The sequence below is a fragment of the Protopterus annectens genome, chromosome 11.part0, assembly GCF_019279795.1.
Source record: "Protopterus annectens isolate FY-2018-M chromosome 11.part0, PAN1.0, whole genome shotgun sequence".
Lineage (NCBI taxonomy): Eukaryota > Metazoa > Chordata > Ceratodontiformes > Protopteridae > Protopterus > Protopterus annectens.
The window spans coordinates 1,378,840,238-1,378,867,046 of record NC_056745.1 but is presented as its reverse complement, the minus strand read 5'-3'; the positions used below and the strand labels follow the sequence as shown (position 1 = coordinate 1,378,867,046).

The 26,809-nt window shown below is 44.5% G+C and overlaps 1 protein-coding gene across 1 annotated transcript in view; it reads right to left on the bottom strand.

The window, feature by feature from the left end:
• Positions 1 to 26,549, bottom strand: part of CEP41 (centrosomal protein 41) — a 1,035,505-nt gene extending 1,008,956 nt beyond the window's left edge. Inside the window, exon 1 of the mRNA XM_044088672.1 lies at positions 26,497 to 26,549. Within this exon, the coding sequence (XP_043944607.1) occupies positions 26,497 to 26,524 (28 nt within the window). The 5' untranslated portion in view covers positions 26,525 to 26,549. The remainder of the gene's footprint in view (positions 1 to 26,496) is intronic.
• Between the last annotated feature and the right edge of the window lie 260 nt (positions 26,550 to 26,809).

Genomic DNA, 26,809 nt, shown 5'->3' with positions numbered 1-26,809 from the left:
GAACTCAAAGTTGGAGCTTCCAGAATATCCTTGGTTGGCACCCCCCCCTGAGGAAGGCTGTAGATGTAGCTGCTGCCCTGGTGGAGTGGGGCCTTATGCTAGCAGGAACTGGTTTTCCATGATGGGTGTAGCAAAAACGTATGTAATATCCTATCCATTTTGAAATGGTCTGTTTTGAGACAGCCTTTCCTTGTGATGCTGTTGCATAGGATACAAAAAGCTGGTCAGATTTTCTGAAAGCCTTAGTTTTATCCAAGTAGTAATGTAGTTTGCCTGTGAATGTCCAATGAGTGCAGGAGTCTTTCTCCTTTGTTCTGTGGATTTGGGAAAAAAGTGGGTAAATGGATGGTTTGATTTAGAGCCACACTGGATACCACCTTTGGCATAAAGGAGGGGTTAGTTCGTAGAGAGAGACTGTCTTGATGGAAAATGAGGAAAGACTCCACTGCCATTAGTGCGTGTAGCTCTGAGACTCTTCTGGCTGAAGTAATTGCTAGCAGCAGGGCAGTTTACCATGATATAAACTTTAAATCAGCTGAGAAAGCTAGCTCAAAAGGTGGTAGAGTAAGCTTTTCCAGAACAAAGTTGAGGTCCCAAGTTGGCGTTGGTGCTCTCCTGGGAGGCCTTATGTTTCTGGCCCCTCTGAGGTACTGCCTTAGAAGTGGATGTGAAAATAAGGGAGGATCCATGTTGTAGTGAGCTGAAATAGCTGAGGCGTGGATTTTAATAGATGTAAAGGAAAGTCCTTTGTGTAACATCTCAGTTAGATATTGTAGAATCTGAGGTATGTCCGGCTCAAGGGGATTTTGGCCTTTAGCTTGGTTCCAGACGCAAAATCTTTTCCATTTGTTTGAGGAGGCTTTCCTGGTGCTGGGCCTCCTGGCTTCCAGAATGACATCCATAACGGCTTGTGATAGAGGAGCTGGCTGGTTGTTTAGGTGATTTGCCATGCAGCCAGATTTAAGGTCTTGAGCTGGCTGTGTAGAATCTGACTGTCTTGCTGTGTGAGCAGATGAGGAATTTGTGGTAAAATCCATGGAGGGCCATGTTTCTTAGTAGTGGGTACCAGTGTTGGCGTGGCCAGTCTGGGGCAATGAGTATCATTTGTGGTCTTCTCCATTCTGACTTTCAGCAGCACCTTTGTTAGAAGGGACAGTGGAGGGAAGGCATATACTGTCAACATTTTCCAACTGAATGAGAGTGAGTCCACTTTCCAAGCTTGATGGTGGAATGTCCTTGTGCAAAATTTTGGCAGCTGATTGTTTTTGGGGTTGGCAAACAGGTCTATGTCTGGGTGCCCATTTTTGAGTTATCATTGCAAATACTTGTGGATCCAGTTTCCACTCGTGGGGATCCATGATGTTCCTGCTTAGGTCGTCTGCCAATGTGTTCTTTCTTCCTGGCAGGAATTGTGCTTGTAATTGAACTTGGTAAGTCAGTGCTGTGTTCCACAAGGTCATTGCTTGCCTGCATAGAGGGTAGGAGTGTGTACCCCCTTGCTTGTTTATGTACCACATTACTGTGGTATTGTCTGTCCTTATTATAAGTTGTCCTGGATGTAAGAGGTCCTTGAAGGCTGTCAGAGCATTTTGTACAGCTAGCATTTCTTTTCGATTGATGTGAAGATATCTTTGATCTGAAGTCCATTTGCCTTGAACGCACTGTCCTGCCATGTGTGCCCCCCAGGCATAGTCCGATGCATCTGTTGTCATAGTATGCCTGGCTGGGTGTAAGGTGAAAGGCTGACCCTTGTTGAGGTGACATGCCTGTGACCACCATAGAAACTCGTGTTGAAGGCAGGGAATGAGAGGTATCATTGTTTCCAAGCTGTGGCTGTGTTGAGTCCATACACTTTTCAGGTACCATTGTAATTTCCTCATATGCAGTTTTGCAAATGGTAGTAGTATGCAAGATGCCATGAATCCCAAGGCCTGCAGAATTTTTCTTGCAGGGAGTTGGGTCTTTGTTGCCATTATTTTGAAGTATTGAGTTAGTTGTAGTTGCTTGTCTGGCGTGAGATAAGCCATCTGTGCCGTTGTATTCAAGCTAGCACCCAGGAATGAAATGTTCTGTGAGGGCACTAGTTTTGATTTCTTTTCGTTTACTGTGTACCCTAGGCAACTTAGAAGGTGTTTGACAAACGCCAGATGTTGTAAGAGAATGTCCTTGCTTTCTGCTTGGATGAGGCAGTCGTCCAGGTATGGATATATTTGAATTCCTCTTTGTCTGCAGTATGCAATTACTGGTGCTAGGCATTTTGTGAAGACCCTGGGCGCAGTAGATAAGCCAAAGGGCAGTGCAGAGAATTGGTAATGGGTTGAACCTGCAATGAAACGGAGGCATCTTCTGCAATTTTGTCTGATAAGAACATGCAGGTATGCCTCCTTGAGGTCCAATGTTACTAGCCAAGCCTTCTTGCACAACATGGGAAGAAGCTGCTGTAGTGTTAGCATCTTGAATTTGGGTACTTGCAAGTTGGGTCTCCATGCATTGTCCTTTCTGGGGACTAGAAAGAGCCTTGAATAAAATTCTTGGCCTTGCTCCTGTGTAGGTACCAGTTGAATGGCTCTCATGTCCATGAGAGCTGCAATTTGTTTTTCTGCCGCTGCCCATTGATTTTGTGGCAGGTTTGGCATTCCTTTTATCCTTGGCAAGGTGTGGAAATAGAATCTGTATCCTTGTGAGATAATGTCTAGGACCCATTTGTCCTTTGTGATGATGCGCCAGTTGTCTGCAAAAAGTGCTAATTTTCCTCCCAAGGGAGCTGCCAAGAGAGTTTTGCTTGGCAGTTTGAGGGTTAAGTCATTGTGTTTATCTTCTAGTAGTTTGGGGCCTGTCTTCTCCTCCCTTCTGTGTTGCAGTGCCCCATTGGTGAGGTTTGTAAGGGATTTGTGCTTGACCTCTGCCCCTAGGGCGTCTGTATTTACCCCTCTGTGGTCTGTCAAAAGCTGGAAAGGACCAATTTTTTGTTGGCCAATTTCTGCTGAAACGAGGGGGTTGTACCTGTAAGAAATCTTTGACCATCTGCATAGACTTTGCCTTATCCTCCATTTTCTTTAAAACCTCTTCTGCTTTGACACCAAATAAGACATCCTGCTGTAAAAGTGCATCTAGTAATTTTGCTTTTACATGATCCGGCAGAGTTTGTTCCTTTAACCAAGCATGCCTACATATGACAGACCCAGTAACAGCTGCTCTACAGGAAGCTTCCAAGGAAACACTGTAAAGTATGTTTGCCCACCTGTTCAGTTGCATGCAACAGATCCTGCATTTCCTTGAATTCAGACTGTTGAGTGTGTGTGCTCAGCTTTTGTTTTAATTGAGACATTAAGAATTGCTGATATTTCAGCATGTGAAATTGACAATTTAGTGCTCTCATAGCTAGAGTAGCTGAGGTGTAAACCTTCTTCCCCCACCTATCTAGTGCTCTGGAGTCCCTTTCAGAGGGCACAGGATTTTTAGCCATAGAAGCCTTAGCCCCTTTGGGACCCTGGGAAATTGTTTCTGGGTCAGCAACAGGGCTTTTGTAAAGGAATTTGTGGCAGTCAGGCACTCTATAATATCTGTCTGGTTTGGCTGGAGCAGGTGGCAGAGAATCTGGATTTAGACTAGATTCTAAGTAAACATCATCCACAATGTCTAAAACTGGAGGGATAGCAAGTGGTCTGTGCTGGGGAAGTAAAAGAAACTCTCGGAGCCTTTTCTTTGAGTCGGAGTAGTCCTGACCTTCCCAGTGGAAATGTTCGCTCATGGTATGTAAGGTTTCCCCAAAGGAATAGTCGTCAGGGGGAGATGCTGAGGGAATGGAATCTTCAGCATCAGAATCTTCATAAGGGGGGGAAGTAGTAATCCTGTTCCTCAGAGGAGTCTGAAGAAATAGAAACTTGATCAGAGGAGGCATAATCCTCCTTTTGTCTGGGGGTGGGGGGGTGGGAACCCCTGATCAGAGTAACCAAATCTTCAGCCATCTTAAGCATCTGTTTCTTAGGCATGGGGCCTTGAACTGGAGACTGATGTACAGTCTTTTTAGGTTTTAAAGGAGTCTTAAGCTTAGCATAAAATTTTATGGTGAGGGTAGTCGGTCTAAAAACACCTTCTGAAACCGAAGGTGTTTCCACAGCACCGGCTTCTCCTTCTGCAATGTTGTCGGTAGGGCGTAAAGAAAATGGCTGCGTCGGCCTAGTACTCTCTGCTTGAGATTCTGAAGCGGTCTCGGGTTCCAATTCAGCGGTAGTCAGGGGCTGCGTAGGCACCTCACTGAAAACCGGAGAACCGGCGACCGGCCCAGCAGAGGCCTCGGAGTCTGGCTTGGATCAAGGCTGCCTATCTTTATCTTTGCGTTTTTTATGCACGCCAGTAGTCGGTTGCTCCGACGTCATAGTATAATTAAATTTCCTACCGAAGTAGTGTTGAGCGAAATCAAAGCGTCGCTTTATAGTTCGCTTATTGAACCTAGCACAAAACCGACAACCAGTGACGTCGTGGTCTGGGCCTAGGCAAGGTATACAATAAGACTGAAAATCCTTATGAGGTATTTGCTTCCTACAAGAAATGCAATTGTTAACTTTTACTGACATTGGACTGGGGCAAGAAAAGGTTCCCCAACGGGGTACTTAGCTTTGAAGACTTCGGACTGAAATTGGATTCGAAAATCTCAGGTGTCGGCTGACCGGCACTTGCGAACTGCTTCTGCTTCGGGCACCGTGCGGCAAAAAAGACTGAAGAAAATGGTGTTGGATGCCTCTTATATAACCCTGGCGCACTGACGTCAGGGAAAAAGCAACAGACGCTGGACCAAGACTTTGGAACTCAGGCCGACTGCGGGACCGCCTGACGACAGGATAACCCAAGTGTGATGACTGCAGCAGGGTAACACGATGAACATCTGGATTAGATGCTTGTAATTCATCACTGGTGACCGTATCCCAGATAACTGTAAAAGCTAAATTTAGCCAATTATGAACACAGTATAAAGAAATCATAAGTATGCATGTGTTTCAAGTGTGGAATACTGACATACGTGTAGCACTGCACTGCTTTATGGGTGTAACGCACCTAAAAAGGTGGGATTAAGTGGACCAGACCACCAATAACACAAATGTCAGGTAAGCAAAGGAAGGGGGTGTGATACAGCTAAGAAGATATGACAAAGCTTTGAATTGGAGGAAAACAAGAAGATATAGAAACAACTTCTGGAAATTCTACAGCTACCAGAATGACTGGAAATTGCTTCAACAGGAACATTAGTCTTTTAAGGGAGTTGAAGGGAGATGGGGTGGGGGGGGGGGGGCTTGCTTAGACTTGCATTCTTACCTTTCTTCTCAGGCCACTGAAGCTTCACTGGGTTTTCCTGACAGTGACTAAAAAATAGAAGTTATGTTCTTACCATAACGTTCCATGTTAGTTGTCTTCTTCTCGCCTTCTTCTTGCTGGATGGGTTCGGAGCCGACCTCGGCTCCGACTCGGCCACTCAAAGCTCGAGAGTTGGTTCCACCGGCTCGAGGCTCCCCTTATATCCCACAATGCTAGGCGAGAGTTACCTCAGATCTCGTTTGTAAGCTAACCCCAGCTTATAATAGTAACAGAATAACTCTAAAACAGAGTCCACCTCTAACAACAGGGAAAAAACAAGGGTGACCTACATCCTGATCCAGGAAATATGCACAACAGCATATGCCTAAGAAAGAGGTGGTAGAAAGAGGTCACGATCACAACTCCTCTAGGTCTGTCCAGGCCAGGGGGAAGGAGGGTGGGACGCGAGAAGAAGACAACTAACATGGAACGTTATGGTAAGAACATAACTTCTATATGTTAAGTTGTCTATCTCGCCTTCATTCTTGCTGGATGGGACCGTCCTAGCACCTTGTCCCGGTGGCCTAACGGAACAGACTCCTGAGAACAGTGGAACCAAAATTAGCTCTATGCCTAGAAGCTAAATCCAACTTATAATGAGAAATAAAAGTGTGAGGAGTAGCCCAAGTAGCCGCTGCACAAATGGTGTCAATAGGCAGTCTGTCTTGGAAGGCTAAAGAAGTAGCCAAAGCTCTGGTGGAATGGGCTTTAGGTTTATTAGGCAATTTTGTTGTCTAATTTCATATACCAGGGAAATCAAAGATGTTAGCCATCTGGATAATGATACCTTTGAAACTGAAAGTCCCTTTCTGCTTTCCGCATAGGAGACAAACAGCTGATCAGATTTTCTGAATTGTTTTGTTCTATCCAAGTAGTACCTCAATTGACGATGAACATCCCGGCAGTGTAATTTTTGTTCAGACCTATTGGAATACTCTGGAAAAAGACAGGCGGGTCAATGCTTTGGTTTAGATTTGATGTCGAGACCACCTTAGGCAAATAGGACGGGTTAGTTCGTAAGGATACTCTGTCCTTATGAAACAAAAGATAAGGAGGACGACAACTGAGTGCTTGAAGCTCTGAAACTCTTCTAGCTGATGTAATAGCTACCAGAAAAAGAGTTTTCCATGATAACAATTTTAAGGAACAGGAAGCTGCAGGTTCGAAAGGGGGAAGAATCAAAGAAGCAAGAACTAAATTTAGGTCCCAAGGAGAAGGAGGATTTCTTATAGGAGGTCTGAGAAGAAAAACTCCTTTCAAAAAGGCTTTGCAGAGTTTGTGGGACATTAGGGCAGATTCAGAAATACCCACATGGCACTGGCTGAATTGCTCTTTTTGCAAGCAGTTTTGAAATTTCCAAAGCTGCTAGATCCCTTTGAGCGGGTGGAACATCTGGAAGGGATTTTTTTGACTGATTTGGAAAGCGAAGAAAGGGGATAGAATAGCCTTCGGAAATGATGGACTGTACCCATTTGTCTTGAGTCAGGGATAGCCAGGCTTCTGGGTACAGTGACAATCTTCCCCCGACTGCCTCCGAAGATGGGCAGTCGGGCAACACCTCAGGGATGCTGAAAGGGCTTGTCAGGGAAGGCTTCCCGATTGCCCTGGTTCTGCGGACCCCCCCTGCCCCTGGGGCGACGTCTACCATTGTTATTCCCACCTCTGCCTTTGGTAGGAAAACGACTCTGCGCCAGGCGAAGTCCTTGAGATTGTTTACGGAACCACATCTTTCCACCCTTCTGGCCTTTGGGGTAAGGCCTGGAAGGAGTCGAAAACGGACTCCGGGCAGAAAGGGTCTTGCCATCAGTCTCGCACCTAGTCAGGGTTTCTTTCACTTGAGGACCAAAGAGAGATGATCCATCAAAAGGGGAGTTCGTGAAAGACGCCTTGAAAGGGTCCAAAATTGCATAGCCGCATCCAGGCGTGCCTACGTAAGGCCACACCTGTCCCTGCAGCTCTGCTCGCTCCCTCAGCCGTAAGAAAGGAGGCATGGAGGAGTTGGATATGGAATTAAGGGTAGCCAGCTGCGTGTTCATCTTGTCTTGGAAACCCGCAGCTGTAGGATCCTTTAACATTTCACTCGCTTCCTTGATCAAGTCCCTTTGAAGACGAGTAAAATGGCACAGGTAGTTCAGCGAACGCATGGTAAATGTCGCTGAGGAGAACATCCGCTTCCGCACCTATCCATGGACCTAGATTCCTTGTTAGGTGGATGGACAGGTACTGAAGGATCAGCTAGTTCCTTCTTTGTGGCAGCAGCTACCACCATAGCATCCACAGAAACTCCTTTTGTTAGAAATTGCTTGTCTGCTGGAGCTGTTATGAACTTAGAAGGTCTCCTGGGAGTGGGGTCCACTGAATCAGGAGCCGTCCATGCCTTCTTAGCAACCACCTGCATGAGGGGGTCGAAGGGGACACCCAGGAGGTGGAAGGACGAGAGCCAAATGCCTCAAGATACACAGATTCGTCCTCCGAAGGGTTGAGGGCTGGCCAATTTCCCCTCTGTTTCAGGATCTCCAGAATGTCTGCAAATGAGACATCTTCAGAAGGGGAACGGGGAACCCTCAGAATCATCCAAATCTGTGTCTGACGTGATGGACTCAGGTGAGTCAATGTGTTTCCTCTTACACTTCCTCTTCCGAGGGGCTCTTCTGCCAAATCAGGAGAGGCCTCGGAAGAGGATGAAATCCCACAGGGGCTCCTGAGGAGCTGGCTCTCTGCGGTCCGGGATGAGGGAGTGAGTCGACTTACCCTGAGGCACCATAGAGGAGGGGCAGACGGAGCCGACTGTGGAGTAGAGCCAGGCTCTAACACACTCCGCATGACCTCGAATGCACCCCTGTCAGGCAGAGCCAGAGGTCCCCGCCCGAGGAGCTAAGAACCCCTCGGCACCGACAGTGATGGCTCGAGGCCGATGTCGGAGCCGAACTCACCAGCGCAAGCCCGAGGGAGAGGGGTCGGACAAGGGTCCGATGCCACTCACCCCTCGGAGCCGACGAGGGAAGTCCGCCGAGATTCCTCCAAAGAAGAAAACGGAGCCGACAACGGAGCCGAAGACAATTGTATCGGCTCCGACGTAATCACAGTCTCGGTTCCGACACGACCCGGCTCCGAACTCAAGAGAGTCCAAGGAGGAAAATGTTGATGGACCGGGGCAGGCATCGACTGATGAGTCGGGCTCTGAAGCATCTGGGCCAGTGCCTCGGACTTAAGTAGTCGACTCACTACCCTCTGAAGGTCATGATCCGACAGCCTCGATGACCTAGAGGAGTGAGACCTTTGGCTCCGTTCAGACAGCAGGGGAGATCCTGGAGCCGAATGAACGGAGCCAAGAGATGGTGACCTGGACCTCTTCCTAGTTGTCGGCTCCGAAGGTCTGGTCGGAGCCGACACGGGAACTTCTATAACCTCGGCTCCGGCCGGAGCCGAGGGAGCCACAGAAACTGTGGACTGAGACTTATCGGCTCCAGCCGAAGCCGATAAAGGCAAAGGTTGAGAAACCTGAGGTCTCGGCTCAGAAGCCGGAGCCGAAGACCTTGCCTTAGAGGGCTTCCCTGTTGAAACAGACAGGGAATCCTCTGGCTTCAGTAAGCCTCTAAGAATTAATTTATTCTTTCTTTCCTGCAGGACCCTGGGGCTGAAGCCATGGCACACAGCACAGGAGTCCTGCAGGTGCAAAGGCCCCAGACAATAGACACAAGAAGTGTGAGCGTCTGTCAGAGACATTTTCTGACAGCACGCATCACACTTCTTGAATCCGGAGACCTTTGCTTCTTTAGACATTTTTCTGAACAGGTGTACACAAACACGCACACAAACACACTAGTTATACCCTGTCAGATTAAACAATAAAAAATAGTAATACTAGTAATTTAAACTACAATAAACTAGTATAAAACACACACACTCCACTAGGGAAGGAAAGGCCTATAGGCCCAAGGGAAGAACCAAGGTTCTTGGGGAAAGAAACGGAAAATTTTTTTGGGTAGGGATAAAAGTTTTCTAACCTACACTAAATAAGTAAAAATATTAAATAAAAGGGGTTTTTAAAGACTAATTTTCTCAAGAAAATAGTACTCACCAGGAACCGGTAGAAACAACCAACCTCGAAGCTGTAGCGGCAAACGAGATCTGGGATAACTCTTGCCTAGCATTGTGGGATATAAGGGGAGCCTCGAGCCGGTGGAACCAACTCTCGAGCTTTTAGAGTGGCAGTGGGCGAGGTCGGCTCCGAACCCATCCAGCAAGAATGAAGGCGAGATAGACAACTTAACATGTATTTATTTACTTATCGACATTTGTTAACCAGGTTGGTCCAACTGAACCAGAGGCCATTTTAAGCGAAGACCCAAGGATAAAAGCTCCAGAGCATGACAAAATGTTAGAATACACAGACTGAACATAAAACTGAAACATAATTTAGTTGTGCAAACCAAAAAAATACAAACTAGAGGCACAATTTAGAAAGCAAACTACATCATATCTGAAATAAGGAAGTATACCGGAAACAATTTGAGATATCACTTAGTTGTGTAAGCAAAGAGATACAAAATAGTGGAAAATTTTGGATGCTAAAACTACATCATATTTGAGATAAGGGATGGTAGAGAGAAAACATTTTAAAATTAGCAAGAATAAATGAGCAAGCAGATAGAGTGCTGTTACAGATAAGCCTGTGATGTGGAGAGAGATAACTTAGGTGGAATATTAGCAGATATAACATGGTAACAGGAAGAAAAGCAGAGGGGGAGGTTATCTAGGGTCCTAGCAGGGACAGATACAGAAAAGTTTGAGAGGATACCTTAGTGCTTTTTTGAAGCTATTTGTGTGGGTAATAGTTCTAATGTTGTAAGGGAGTTTGTTCCAGGCTTGAGATATTGAGTATTTGCAGAGAAGTTTGCCAATGGTTCTTTTGGGCTTGTATATATCCAAGACATGTTGGTCAGAGCTTAGGAGGGTGCCTTCTGGGGTATAATATGCTATTATGGAAGAGAGAGTAGGGAAGGCAGCGAGGGTATTGAGGATGGAACGAGTTATGTGAAGCTGTGACAGGAGCTGTTGGGGGAATTCTAATCACTGTAGGTTTTTTAGTGAAAGGCAGTGGTCACGGGTATAAGGTTGGTTTAGGACAAATCTAGCAATTTTGTTATAGGTTTGCTCAAGTTTGGAAATCAGAGTAGCTTGTAAGTTTGTTAGGATTGGAGAGGCATAAAGGAGACTGGGTAGAAGGAAAGCATGTGCTAATGAGAGAGTGGAGTCTAGTGAGGAATTTTGTTCCTGCAAAGCAGACCAAATATTTGGTGAGTCTCTTTGATACTGTGTTGAACGTGCAGGTCATATTTTAATTAATTATCTATGATAGCACCAATGAGCTTTGTGTGGGATTCTACTTTAATAATAGTGTTAAGTGATGAGATGGTAAAGATAGATTTGTGATGAAAAAGATTTTAGAAGGAAAATTTTTTTTTTTTTTTTTTTTTTTTTTTTTTTGAGGGATTACATATGAGCTGTCTTCTGTAAGCCAATTTTCCACAGAAAGGAATGAGTTTTGGACAAGTGTGTGAAGTTGAGAGAGATTGTCAGAAGAGGTGATTAATGAAGAATCATCTGCATATTGTGTAAGTAAGAAGCGACAGCAAGATGTGTGGAAGTCGTTAGTAAATATGTTGAATAGCATAGGTCCAAGAATGAAGCCCTGGGGGACATCTGTTTGTATGGGGAGGAAAGGGGAGAAGGAGGTGAGCCACCTAAAAGACTGCAGTCTGTTGGTAAGGTAGCTGGAGAACCAGTTGAGAGCGGAAGTTGAGAAATTGAGGTCAGCTAGTTTTGTTAGAAGTTAATGGTGCAAGATAGTGTCAAAGGCTTTTGAGAGGTCTAGGAACAGACAAGAGACAAGTTTGTAAACATATGAGGGCTGTAGTGATACTATGGTTAGGCCAAAATCCGTGCTGGGTTTTTGCCAGATTTTCTTGTAGAAGATAACTGAGAAGTTGTGTATGGATGCATTTTTCACAGAGTTTTGAAAGTAGGGACAGTATGGCTATGGGCCTGAAATTGGAAGGGTCAGTGGAGTTTCCTCCTTTGTGGAGAGGTATGGTATAGAATGTTTTCCAGATATCAGGGACTATAGATTCTTGGCTAGATTTGTTAATTAGTACAGAGATTAGATAAAGCTACTGAGTCAGCAGTGAGCTTTAAAAAAAAAGGGGGGGCTGGAAAATTATCAGTTAAGAGACAACATGGCTTTAGTTTGCCGACAAGAGATTTTTATGCAAGCAGTGGGAACTGGCTTAAGTGGAAAGGGGGTTTTGTCAGTTGGTGGAGCGGTTGGAGTTGGGGTCTTTTGGGGTTAGTTTGCTGATGGAGTCGACAAAGTAGGAGTTAAGAAAGATGACAGTTTCTTGTATGGAGTTGTTAGAGCAAGGGTTTGGTGTAGCAGGACTTGCCAGGATGAAGAATCTTATTGGTAGTACTTCAGAATTTTTTGGGATTGGAGTGGTGGTGGTTAGTTTGTGGCTTTTGGTAAAAGTAACTCAATGATGTCAGGTTCCTACCGAGCCCATTGAGAGACCAAATCAATGAGCTCATAGGCGGGTGGAGATACCCATGAGGTAGATGGGCCAGCTCCAAAAGCTCCAGGAATAGAGAAACCTCTTGGGAAGGGTTGCCAGGAGACCAAATACCCTTTGCTTTAGGATTTCTAGGATATCTCCAAATGAGACGTCATTGGGTGGTGACCTTGAGGACCATTCTTCACCAAGATCGGTATGTTCTGTGACAGACTCTTGAGGAGAGCCCAAGTGCCTCCTATTGCATTTTTTCTTCCTGGGAACCTTTTTAGTGGGACAGTCCGGAGAAGTACCAGATGAAACCTGTTGATATCATGGAGAATAACTTGGGGTGGCTGTCCCAGTGGCACAGTTGGTTGAGGCTCTACACAGACTAAAGAGGTCGGATAGCTGGAGCCAAACAAGGAAGAGAAGTCCAAACTCTGGGAACACAGAAAGCTCTGTCCACTACCTCAAAAGCAGAAAGCCTCGGAGGGAGAGAGATGGCTCCAAAAAGACAAGCTTAAAAACTGTAGCCTCCATCCACCCCGAAGGCAGACTATGCGAGGAGGGAGTTGGAGCCAAGCTATCTAATGCCAAAGCTCAGAGAGGCAGAAACCGCTCCGAAAGCTTCGGAGTCAACTCCAACACCCCAGATCCGGTGCCAGCGCTACATCACCAGGAGTCATCTGGCTCCAACGTGCTACACAATGGTCCACTCAGAGGCACCACTAGAGTTTTAAGATAACAATCTTCAGATCTGATACAGATGACTCTGCAATCTTCGGATCTGATGGCAATGAAACCAATGGTCAGACTGGAGGAGAAGACAGTAATGGTGGGTTAGTAATAACAGTGATCTCTAGACCTGATAGTAGTCCTTCTGGCTCTGACCCTATTTGAATTTGCATAGACAGAAACTTCCTCACCATTCTGTCCACATCAGCTTTGGTCTGACTTCTGGAAGAATGTGTAGAAGATGCTGTCGATGATGGCCTGGTGATGCTTCAGAGGCCACTTCAAGAATGGAGAAGGTGGTCGACAGGAGACCAGATCCTGGACCATCTGTGCTGAGTGGATCTTAGATCTGAAGTCTAGGCGTGAAAAATCTAAGGGGGTCAAATCTGAAGGTTTAGAAATTCTGCAAGGAAGTTAGGAAGCCAAAATCAAAGATGTGGTTAGATTTGGGAAATGCTCTCGCATCCATTTTATCCAATTTCTTGGGGGTTTGAGCCCCAGATGATACTGATGAAGACTTTGGAGGGAGTAAACCTCTTAGTATTCATTTATTTTTCCTGTACATCAAAGATCTAGAGTTAAAAGCTTTGCAAATATCACAGTTTGAGTCAAGATGCTCTGGGCCTAAACCATACACACATTTAGAATGTGCATCCAACAATGGTATTTTACAGCCACATACTGTACATTTTTTAAAACCTGAAGGCTTCTTAGACACATTTAAACACTATTCTCAAGAAAAGAAATTAAGCAAAGTTTTTTTTTTTTTTTTTAACTAATTAGAATAGGGGAAAATTTACCAACAGTGGTAATTAATTATTAAAAGAATGAGGGATAGGGGATACCTACGACAGTAATTACATTTACACAAGTAAGGGTAAAATGGGAGGAAGCGCTACAGTAGTACAAGTTTCATATAGAAAAATATTTTTTTTTAAAGACATTAAGATAAGCAGTTGTAAAAATGATTCTAACTTACAAAAAAGTCACTATACTTAAGAGTATATAGTGACCACGTCCTTATGCTAAGGTGATAAAGATCTGAGATATGTTAGATCACTATGGCATTATGAGTAAGGGAGGAGCTTGGGTTTTGATTATTCCATGAGCTGGAAAAAGCAGCTAAGTCAGATCAGAGGGTTTTACCTGAACCAATAGTTGAGGAATGAATGATCAGATCAAAGGTCATAGATGCATACATATGCTTCCTGCCAAATCCTAATACCCCCTGTTGAAGGAATGAAAAGGGGAACATTCTTCAGATAGTTTATTTTTAGTGGCTGTCACAACCATGATAGCACTCACAGGGACCCCTTACTCCAGTGTTCCCTGTCCCTAGTGGAAACTACAATTGTCTGGTTTGTGGCATAAGTGCTTCACCACGTCTGGCTCCTTCCAAGCCCACTGAGACACAAGGTTGAGTAAATTAATTGTATGGTGAGCCGTCTAGGATGTAGATGGCCCAGCACCAAAGGCCTCTAGGAACACTGACTCCTCCTTGACTCCTCCTGAGGAGGAGTGTCGGTGGACCAACCTATGCTCTGCCTGAGCAACTGTAGATCTCCAAAGGAGATGTCTTACAGGAAAGACCTTGGGAGACCATTCCCTTGTATGAGGGACTTCTGTGGAGAATCCAAATATCCCCTTTTGCATTGCTACTTCCTGCATTTCTCTGTGTGTGTGTGTGTGTGGGGGGGCAAGTAAGAAATGGTAGCAATAGGGGAGCCCAAAATCTGGGCTTGCTCAAGGTGAACTTGTGCCGGCTGCCCTGAAGAAAGTGAATGAAGGATAACTAAAAAGCAAGAATTCTGGGAGAATCTGAGAGGGAGTGGGTTGCCCCTTTACCAAATGAGAGAGGGTCTTCTCAAAGGCCTCAAACACAAAAGCCAGTCCCAAGAAGACTTTCTAGGGTCCAGGGAACCCAAAAGAAGTTCCTCTATAGATGCGGTTTGGCTTGGATCTGATATCAACCCTGGACCCAATCTATCATGAGCCAATACAAGGGGAAGAGAGAGCCTTGAGACTCTTGCAGTCAACCCCAACAGCTAGACCATGGCACCAACCTCTTGTCAGGACTAGCAGCAATCAGACACCAGAGTAGATCGAGTTAAGAAAACTGTCAGAATCAAAGACTTCCAGAATATTGATTACAATGCAGGGACTGCTCAGGGGAGAGGTGGATCCAACACCAACTGATCTTAAGGTCAGATTGGCAAAGGAGATACTAAAAGGGGAGTGGCAGGACATGACCCTGCAAACCCCAAAGTGTAGTGCGTGTTGGGGAGGGCAGGAGAATCCCTAGTTGAATTTGAGTCCCCAGAAGCACATCATCCTGCCTGCATCAACTTCTGCAATACTCTCTGAAGTCTGCAATGATTTATTTATTTACATTTGTTTACCGGGAAATTCCAACTGGATGCAGGTCCTTTTTCAGCAAATGCCTGGGAAGAAAAGCTCCACATCTTGTACATGATAGAGATACAAAGTTGCAGCAATAGTAAACAACATTACAGGTTGTTGGCTGTAATACAATAACAAGATATTGATTATCAACAGTATATACAATAAATGTTGCAAGTTAAGATAGTTTACTGTTGTTTATAATATTAGTAACAAAGTTGTCAGACAAGATTTTAAAGTATGTAAAGACAACTAGCTAATTCTGACTGTGGTTAGTAGTGGCAGTTGTATAGTTGGGTTAACAGTCTAGGTGGGGGGGTGATCTAAAAGAAGATACCACTGTAGGTTGTCTAGAGGACCGATCCCTGTCCCTCTCCAACAAGAGAGTTGAGGATCAGATATGCGGGCAGATGTTCCAAAGAACAAGGGATGGTCAGAGACCAATATGAGCCTTTCACAATCACAGAGTAGGTGCCAGTATAGCAGAGTCTGAAAACTGAGGGACCCCTGTAGCCAGGCCAGGAGCTCTGGTTGGATATAGATCATGAGATCTCTTTCATGGATCCATCAAGTGATGTATAAGTGTGTGTGTCTGTGTGTGTATACACACACACACACACACACACATACATACATATATATATATATATATATATATATATATATATATATATATATATATATATATATATTTATTTAACATTTGTTGATTGGGAAAGTCCGCCTAGGTTCCATAGATCCTGTTTTCAGTGGAGGCCCGGGGAGAAATGCTCCAGAAGCATATTTTATATATATATATATATATATATATATATATATATATATATATATATATATATATATATATATATATAGCCAATTAAAAATCGCAAACCAGCTCTCAAGCAACTGGACACTACACTTGGCCAGCATCTACCAATCGCCAGGGGTGCCGGTTAAGTCAGTGTGTGTGTGTGTGTGTGTGTGTGTGTGTGTGTGTGTATATATATATATATATATATATATACATACATATATCTATATCTAGATAGATTTTGTATAGATACATATATATATATATATATATATATATATATATACACACATACACACACATACACTCCAGCTAACTTAGCACAATACATTCAACAACTTATTCTCCGAAACAGTCACCTCTCTAGTAAAGAACATGACTCCCCACACTTCCCTTAAAAACACCTCTCCTCAAAATAACACCCCCACTCTAACATTTAGTAGTGTCTCCACAACTTATATACACAAGTTACTCTCAAAACTTAAACCATGCACTCCTTCAGCCGACCAACTACCAGCTGAATATCTGCAGCTAGTAGCAGCAGAACTAGCATACCCAGTCTCCATCTTAATTAACAGAACAATAACCGAATCTACTATCCCTTCCCTCTGGAAAGTCTCCCATATCATTCCTCTGCATAAAGGAGGGAACACTAATGAACTTTCTAATTTCCATCCTATAGCCTTATTATCACCACTATCGAAAATTATGGAGCGTTGTATACACCAACAACTTTTACATCATCTTTTACATAATGGCCTACTTTCAGACTCCCAACATGGTTTTAGACCTTTCCATAGCACTTCCACTGCTCTTCTCTCCTTCACAGACACTATCAACAAAAATCGCAATAACAACCTATACTCTTCTGCTTTATTTCTTGACCTCTCTAAAGCCTTTGATATGGTCAACCATCAACTTTTGCTAGACACTTTGAAATCTCTCTCACTTGAATCTTCGGCATTGCACTGGTTTGACTCTTATCTGAAAGATAGACAACAAGCAGTCCATTGGGACAGCCATCTATCCTCTCAGCTCCCAGTCACTATCGGTGTCCCTCAAGGATCCATCTTAGGACCCCTTCTCTTCTCCATATTTATAAATAACCTGTCTACTTCACTCCCAACATCCTCATGTATTCAATATGCAAACAATTCAACTCTCATCTGGTTCTGCTGTATCTCCAGCTGAACTTCATTCTTCCACCCAAAAAGTCTTTACAGCAGCAGAAAAAATGGTTCCAAGATATCCGTCTCCTCCTTAATCCCAAAAAAAAAAAAATTATTACTTCTCTCTCCAACCCTTAAATCTGCCCCTCTCTCCTTTTCTATTGTGTCTGACAATAACACTATCATTACACCCGATTGTTCCACTAAACTACTAGGCATTACATTAGATAATAAAGTAAACTATGATTACCACATTGACCTAACCATCAAAGCTGTTAATAAAAATATAGGTGCCCTCTATAGACTTAAGCCCTTTCTAACAGCAACTACCAGGGTGTCTCTAGCCCAAACTCATGTTATCTCTACATTATTGTATGCCTCTCCATCTTTTATAAACCTTTCAAAATCTAACCTACAGAAACTTGCCACAGCCTACCATAGCATTGCCAGGTTTGCCACAGGTTCCCCATTTCACACCCATCATTGTGTTAATCTCAAAAAGCTTGACTGGCTTGAACTTTAAAATCCTACATTAATTAGTTATCACCTATAAAATTCTCCATTACCCTTCTAATACACCCATACTAAATAACCTTGTTGTCCCTTACAGGAATCTTACGTCCCTTCGCTCAGCTAACAAACTACTAGTAGCCACTCTCAAACCACACAACAAAGCTATCCGGGTTAAGGCAAGCCTCCGAATAGACATCATCTAGTATGTCCAAAACAGGGGGTATAGCCAGAGGTCTGTGTTGAGGTAACAAAAGGAATTCCCTAAGTCTTTTCTTGGAATCTGAAAAGTCTTGGCCTTCCCAATGTAAGTGTTCCCTCAAGGTGTGCAAGGTTCCCCCAAAGGAAAAATCCTCAGGAGGGGATACAGAAGGGATGGACTGTTCTGCATCCGAATCCTCAAAAGGAGAGTAAGAGTGTTCCTCTGCATCAGAATGTTCTGATAAAATGGATCCCTGATCAGAAGAGGGGGAATCTTCCTCCACTCTGGGTCTCTTGTCTGGAGGGGGTTGAGAACCTCTGATAAGAGTAATTAAATCCTCAGCCATTTTCAGCATCTGTTTTTTAGGCATGGGACCTGGAGATGGGCCCTGTGCAACAGGCCTCGTGGGATGCCTGGCTGCTTTGGATTTAGTAAAGGCCTTAATTGAAAAAGAAGATGAGGGCCTAAAGACACCATGGGTTGAGGTGGACCTGTCCACATTAGTAGGCTCAACATTAGCAAAGGCTTTGGTTGTAGTCTGGGAAAGGGCCGAGGTCCCAGCGGTCTCGGGTACAGAGGACACCGCCAAAGGAGTGTCGTCGGTAGTCAGGGACTGCAAAGGCGTCTCGCTGAGAACCGGACCACGTGTAGCCTGTTTTGGCGTCGTGTCGGTCCTTTTCCTTGTGTTTTTTGGACAAAACGGTAGTCGGAGTGTCAGACGACATTTTATAATCAAAAGCTTTACCAAAGTAGTGTTGGGCGAACTCCGCCCGACGCTTAATAGTGCGTTTATTAAAGGTAGCGCAAAAGCGACAGCCCGAGTCGTGGTCTGGGCCCAAACAAGGTATGCAGAGGGAATGGAAATCCTTATGCGGTATTTGCTTCCCACAAGAAATACAATTATTAACTTTTTCTGACATCGGTCTGAGGCAAGAAAAGTTTCCCCAACAGGGTACTTAGCTTTAATGAAGACTTCGGTTTCCAAAATTTTCGTAATTCAGGAGCTGGCCGACCGGCACTTGTGAACTGCTTCTGCTTCGGGCACCGCGCGGCAAAAAAGACTGAAGAACATGGCGTCGGCTGTGTCTTATATACTCTGGCCTCACTGACGTCAGAAGAGAAAGCGACGACAACTGAAGCCGGACCAAGACTTTGGAATTCGGCCGACCGAGGGACCGCCTGACTGCAGAAAACCCTTATGTGATTACTGCAGCTGTATGCACGATGAGCATCTTCAAAATCCTACATCAATTAGTTATCACCTATAAAATTCTCCATTACCCTTCTAATACACCCATACTAAATAACCTTGTTGTCCCTTACAGGAATCTTACGTCCCTTCGCTCAGCTAACAAACTACTAGTAGCCACTCTCAAACCACACAACAAAGCTGGGGACTCCTTGTTTACAAATGCCATTGGCTCATACTGGAATAAACCTCCCATAGAACTGACCACTCTAGGCTCATCACAACTTTTCAAGAAACAACTAAGGAACTATTTTAAATCTCACTGGCTATGCCCTTGCTCGAATTCTGACTGACCTCAGCATCCAACTCTCTTTTCAGCTCTCTCCATTACTCTTCTACTTGTCCTTATCACTAGTACTACCCCTCCTCTGTAGCTCACCTACCATCCACATGGATATTACTTTTTCCTATAAATTCAACTTCTCTTTATTCTTGTCATATTACTGCAATCTTTATACTTGTTATATTACTGCAACCGGTCATCTCACCTTGTATTTGAATCTACATGTTGCTCCCAGCTGTACAAATCTGCTTCTTAAAACTACTGCCCTGGCACAAAACGTTTATCAAAATTGTTAATACTGTAAATAGTTGAATAGAGTCTTGTGTGAGTTACTACTTTATTTCTTTTTTGATTGTACTATTCCTACTCTTGCAAAGAATTTGGAATAGAAATCCTCACTCTATGTTATAGTTTTGCTAAATTACTTTTGCACTGTTACTATGCTACATGGGAATAGTTCTCTACATGCTTATAATTTGTATCTTATTGTGCTATTTTTTGTTTTTATTATTTACTAGTATATAGTGGAGCTTTTCTCCTCGGGCCTCTGCTGAAAATGGACATGTATCCAGTCAGACTAGCCCGGTCAACAAATGTAAAATAAATAAATAAAAAATATATGTACACAGATAAACAAAAAACACACTAAGAAAGCCTGTAATAAAGAGACACAGAAGAATATGTAAAAAGAAGTTATGTACCTACCATAACGTTCCATGTTACTTGTCTTCATCTCGCCTTCCTTCTTGCTGGTTGGGTTCGGAGCGGATCCTCGGCTCCGACTCGGCCATCTTCAATAGCTCGACAGCTGTTTACTGGCTCGAGGCTACCCCTTACCCCATAATGCCTAGTGATAGCTACCCAGATCTCGTTTGAAATAGCTAACTCCAGACATAACAAGAGAATAAACCAGTCAAAATAATTGGTTGACTATACCTGCCATATTGTCTAAGTCAATAGAGGAAAACAAGAGAACACTCAGCCAGTGAAACAGAAACTCCTCTCGGTCCACTAGGACAGGGGGACGGAGGGTGGGACGCAAGAAGGAAGACGAGATGAAGACAACTAACATGGAACATTATGGTAGGTACATAACTTCTTTATGTTAAGTTGTCTATCTCGCCTTCGTTCTTGCTGGTTGGGACAGCGTCCCTAGCAGCTAACATCCTGGGTAGCTCAGTGGAACAGACTCTTCAGAACAGTGGAACCAAAGTCACCTCTGCTCCTGGAGACCATATCCAACTTGTAATGAGGAATAAAGGTATGAGGGTTTGCCCACGTGGCAGCTGCACAGATAGAATCCATGGGCAACCTGGACTGGAAGGCTGCAGAGGTGGCCAAGGCCCTAGTAGAATGACCTTTCGGTTTAATAGGTAACTCTATTCCTCAACTGATAAATGAAAGTAATAAGTGTGTGATAACCATTTCGACAAGGTTACCTTTGAAACTGGGAGACCTTGTTTGCCTAAGGCATAAGAAAGGAATAATTGGTCCGACTTCCTTAGTTCTTTAGTTCTTTGTAGGTAAAAACACAATTGACTATGGACGTCCAATTGGTGTAGTTTGTACTCTGCCTTGTTGGTATGATTAGGGAAAAACACAGGAAGATCTATAGAGTGGTTTAAATTATTTTCTGAACAGACTTTAGGAAGAAACGAATGATTAGTCCTCATAGCAACCCTGTCTTTATGAAACACCAAGTAGGAAGGATGAACACATAGTGCCTGAAGTTCGGAGACGCGTCTGGCTGAAGTAATAGCTACCAAAGAGAGTCTTCCAAGATAGAAACTTGATGGAGCAGGATGCTGCCGGTTCAAAAGGGAGCAGAATTAAGGAAGTTAGGACTAAATTAAGGTCCCAAGGAGGAGGGGGATCTCTCACTGGAGGCCTAAGAAGAGATGTCCCTCTCAAAAAAGCTTTACAGAGCTTATGAGACAATGTTAGAATTTGACAAACCAACATGAAAGTTAGAAATGGCTGCTAATTTGTAGCAGAAGCAGACCCGGAGTTAACAGTTGTGCTAGGAATTCCAGAATTTTGTGGACTGGGGCTGAAAAGGGATCCACATTCCTAGCTTCTGCCCAACAAGAGAAACGTTTCCATTTGCTACCATAAGTTTTCCTTGTTGTAGACTTGAGAGGAGATGATAATCTCACGGACTGCTGGGGAAATGCTAGGAAGCCTGGCGAAGGTTGGAAGTAGAGCAACCAAGCTGTGAGCTGGAGAGTTTGGAGGGATTGATGCTACCCGCCTGACTGATGAACCAGGAGGTCTAGAACTGGTTCCAGAGTCCAAGGCTGATCAAGAAGGTAATGGTGCAGGAACAGAAACCATATCTGTCGAGGCCAGTAGGGGGCAATGAGGATCATTTTGCAACCCAACGATATTGCTTTCTGTATAAGTTTGCATATCAGGGGAAAGGGAGGAAAGGCATAAAGAAGTCCTTGGGGCCAATCGTGGACTAGAGCGTCTCTGGGAATGTGACCCTGAAGCGGAAGAAGGGAGTAGTAGTTGCTGCATTTGCTGTTGAAGGGGGTGGCAAAGAGATCGCAGCAAGGCTGTCCCCATTTGCAGAAAATAAGATTCACAACTTCCTGATTCAGAGACCACTCGTGAGGCATGAGGATAGCTCTGCTGAGCCTGTCCGCTATGACATTGGATCTCCCAGGGATGTGCGTCGCAATCAGGAAGTGTTGGGAGGAAATCGCCCACTGCCAAAGCCTAAGTGCTTCTCGACACAGGGGGTAGGATCTGGTTCCACCCTGCTTGTTGATATACCACACCACTGACATGTTGCCCGTTTGGATAGCAATGGTCCCAGAAGGCAGAGAGTCTTGAACGGCTTGCAATGTCAGGAGCACAGCTCTCATTTCTAAGACATTTATGTGCAGATGGTACTCGTGAGGTTGCCAAGTGCCTTGAGCTGTCCTGCCCAGATAATGCCGCCCCCCCCACCCTATCAGGGAGGCGTCTGTCATCACTGTGGCTACTGGTTGGGAGAGAATGAATGGCCTGCCTAGAGTTCTCTGTGTGGAATGAAGCCACCAATGTAGGTCTTTCTGGCAGGAGTCTGTAATGAAGATCTTGTGGGACATGGGTAACTCCTGCATAGACCACTGAGCAAAGAGAAGCCACTAATGGACTCTCATATGTAGACATGCCAGAGGTACTAATGTTATAGGAGCTGCCATAGTGCCCATGACCTTTAGAACCTACCTTGCCTGTACTATCTTTTTTGAGAGCAAGATGGACACTTGATGCTGCAGTGTCTGTACCCTGTCGTGAGGCAATTTTGCTACCATGTCTACTGTGTTTAAGTCTGCTCCTATAAACGTAATATGCTGTGATGGCAACAAGGCAGATTTTTTTTAATTTATTTTAATGCCCAGTTCTAAGCAAAGGTGAATGGTGGTGCCTCTTGCCTTGGTTAGTAGATGCTCAGTGGTGACAGTCAGGAGCTAGTTGTCCAAGTATGGAAACACCCAGAATCCTAGACGCCTCAAGTGAGCCATGACCACTGCCATGCATTTGGTAAACACCCTAGGTGCTGTAGTGAGACCAAAGGGCAGAGCTCAGAATTGGTAATGACTGGCTCCCAACCAGAAGCGTAGGTGTCTCCTGGATTGTCTGTCCATTTTTATATCGTAGTACGCATCCTGAAGATCGATTGAGCACATCCAAATGTCTTTTCTTAGAAAGGGAAGTATAGACTGCAGTGTCACCATCCGGAACTTTGATTTTTTTTTTTTTATGGACTTGTTCAGCCTGCTGAGATTTAAGATGGGTCTCCAGTCCCCTTGAATGAGTTCCGGATCTGGTTTGGTCTGCGGGGACTTCTTGGATGACTTTTTCTTAGCAACTTTTGCATCTCTAGAGTTGTTTGATCCCTTTGACAGGGTGGAATGTCTGGGACTGATCTTGTTTTTGGGGGTGGAGTGGAGAAGGGTATGTTATATCCCCTGGATATTATTGACTGTACCCATTTGTCTTGAGTGATATTTAGCCAAGCTTTTGGGTACAGTGATAGTTTGCCCCAGACTGCCTCCAGAGGTGGACAGGTGGGCCTCCTTTCAGGAGTGCTGGAAGGGTCTGCCAGCGAACGTATCTCTGTCACCCTGATTTTGCGGACCCCCTCTGCCACGAGGTCGGCATGTTCCATTATTTCAACCTCTGCATTTGGGGGAAGATTCACCACGTGCATCTTGCGAAGCTCTTTGAGCTTTGCGGAACCACATTTTTCCAACTTTTTGGCCTTTGGCATAAGGCCTGGTAGGGAGGGGAAAAAAGTACTCCCACGGCAGACAGAGTTTTACCTTCCTGTTCGCACCTAGTCAGAGTCTCTTTAACCTTAGGCCCAAACAAGGACGAGCCGTCAAAAGGGGCGTTGGTGAAGGAAGACCTGAAGAGCTCAGCGAACTCACAAAGGCACATCCAGGAATGCCTCTTCAGCGTAATTCCTGTACCAGCTGCCCTACTCGCACCATCAGCTGCATAAGAAATGAGCCACATAGAGTAGTTGACTACTGAACTTAAGGTAGCAAGCTGGGGGGGGGGGGTCATCTTATTTGGAACCCCTCCAGTTGTGAAACCTTGGAGGGTATCTTCTAGCTCCTTAAGGAGACCCCTCTGAAGTCTGGTAGAATGGGTCAAATAGTTCAGCAGTCTGCGAAAAAGCAGTGGACAAAAAAGTCTACTTCTCATACCTGTCCATCTTTTGAGACTCCTTATTTGGTGGATGGACAGATGAAGTTTCAACTAACTCCTTTTTGGTGGTCGCTGCCATCACCATCATAGAATCTATGGGGACACCTTTGGTTAAAATGTCTTTGTCCGATGGAGTAGTTCTAAATTTGTTGGGTTTCCTCGGAACAGGTTCCACAGATTCTGGAGAGCCCCACACCTTTCAACTAAAAATGTCGAGGAGCTGGTCGAAGGGCGGTGACACCAAAGAGGTGGAGGATCAAGATCAAAATGCCTCCAGGTATATGGACTCATCTTCAGAAGGGATGAGGGTCTTACAGCCACCTTTCTGCTTCAGTATCTCTAGGATGTCTGAGAAGGAGACATCCTCAGAGGGTGACCGTAGGGACCTTTCTAAATTATCCAAGTCTGTATATGAAGTGACAGACTCCTCAGGAGAGTCTAGATGTTTCCTCTTACATGTTCTCTTCTGAGGGACCTCCCCAGAGGGATCCTCAGGTGAGGTTTCAGAAGAGAGGGACTCACCCAATGGGGCTTCCTGGGGCATTGGTTCTCTACGCCTGGGTGGTAGAGAGGCAGACACCGGCACTTTTAGAGGAAGGGTGCTTGGATCCAAGAGTGGAGCCATTGAGGGTGACAGCACACTCCATCACCTCGAAGGCACCACAACCCGGGTCCGAGGAAGCCTCTGGCTCCAAAGAGCCAGGAAACTCCTCTCACACCAAAGAGGTGGGCTCCGAGGCAGATGTAGGCGCCAAGCTCACCCACGCTGATGACCAGAGAGGTAGATTCGGATCAGACAGGGGTCTGATCCGACTCTCCTCATCGGACCCGACAGGGAAACTTTGGCTCCCAGACAATTCGACCAAAGATGGTACCTAAGAGGTCGGAGCAGAAGTCAGGACCGAAAACCCTGGGGTGAGTCTCGGATCCAATGGTTCCACACAAACACATCCAAGCACTCGGCTCCGAAACCACTGGGGTCGGAGAAGGAATAGAAGATAGGGCAGAAGTAGAAGTCGGTTCCAATTCCTTTTGGGCTGGATTTGAAAGGATCTTGGCTAGAGCCGGAGTCCGAAGCAACCTCTTGACCACCCGCTCCATGTAGTCAGCCCATAGATTCCTGGATGATTGAGAGGATGGGGTCGAGGATTTTATACTGCCAGCCACAGACTGTAAGATGGTTGACTGGGGGACCGAGGATACTGGCTCCAATGTTGGGGACCGGCTCCGTATACGACTCCTAGTCGGTTCCAACAAAACTGGTGGAACCAAAGGAGCAGTCTTTTGGGGCCCGAAAGCCTTCGGGTCCGAAGTCAAATTCTTCAATTGCTTTTTAGCCGGCTCAGAAGCAGGAGCCAAGGAAGAAGCCCTTTTAGTGGACTTGTTTGAATTTGGTGACTGGGATAATCTTGAAAAGGTCTGGTTCCCTTCTCGAGCCTTAGCAAACATAAGCAATCCCTTAATCATCAGTTTATTTCTACGTTCATGCAGTACCCTGGAACTCAACCCATGACAGATAGAACATGAGCCTTGGAGGTGTACCACACCTAAACAGTACACACAACCAGTGTGCCCGTCAGTTAAGGACATTTTCTGAGCACAGGAGTCACACTTTTTGAAGCCTGACTGCTTCACTTCTTTTCCTTCCTTGGACATAGTAACAAAAAACACAGCAACAACTAAGCACACTGCCCAGGAACTAGGTAAGAGATACAGATAATAATGCTAGCAAAAAACTAACAAGCTTTCAAACACCACACTAAGACAAAAGGTAATTATATAACTTCTACTGCACTTTTTTTTTTTTTTTTTTTTAAATAGCACTCAAGCAGGGGAGAGAAAAGGGATAGAAGAGAGGTCTCTTAACTAAAACAACGATCCCCTGTAGCCCGAGGAGATGTCTCTAACTTAAATGGCAAAACCTCTTAGGAAGGGGTAGAAGGAAGGCAAGAGTTGTCCTCTAATTTAGACAGACAGAAGGAGAAAGAAAGACTAACCCGCTAACTTAAAACAGGTTCATTAAAGTTTTAAAAAGATGGGACAGGGAGCTGTAGGCCTAGCGAAAGCGACGGCCAGCCAAAAACACAAAAAGCAAGAAAACTGAGGAATTCATCACAGTGAAACCTAAAAACTCTGTCAATTAGCAACACACAACAATATATATGCAAATTATTTCAAAATAAATGAACATCCAAAAAAGTATTTCACTTAGCCTGAACCTAGTGAGAAGCACCCGATCTAGTTTAGTGGCAAACGAGATCTGGGTTATCTTCTCTAAGCATGATGTGACAGGGTATAGCGTCAAGCCAGTGGAAGCGCTCGAGCTTTAGTATTAGGCCAAGTCAACCCAACCAGCAAGAATGAAGGCAAGATAGAACAACATAACACCTAAAGTTTTGTTGTACATTTAAGTAATAGGATTAACATCACGAGTGAGTGTGGTCTTTCTGTTGACAGTTACCTTTTCGTAACATTAATCAAGAAAGCTAAGTGATCATAAAAAAACAGTGCAAAAACTAGTTAAAACATTCTGCAAAGGTCTACTTACTTCTGTTTAGTTCTTCTAACTTTTCCATGTATTTCGTTCTGCTCCACCCTGTATCAAAAGTGATAATGTCAATATAATTCACTGAAAAAGCCCTCTAACCTCAGTTATTCAACAATGTGAAAGGCTGATTCATATGTCCTTTTCTTTAAAAAGTTTCAAATGAATGGGCTCATCTATATGAAGGTGCTTTTAAATGTAATTTTATCAAACATACAAAGGCTTTTCACAACATACAGTTTTCATATCTCAGTGTTTTCTCTCATGTTCAAAGCTTTAAGCCATTCACTTTAACCCTCACCTCCTCTCCTAAAAA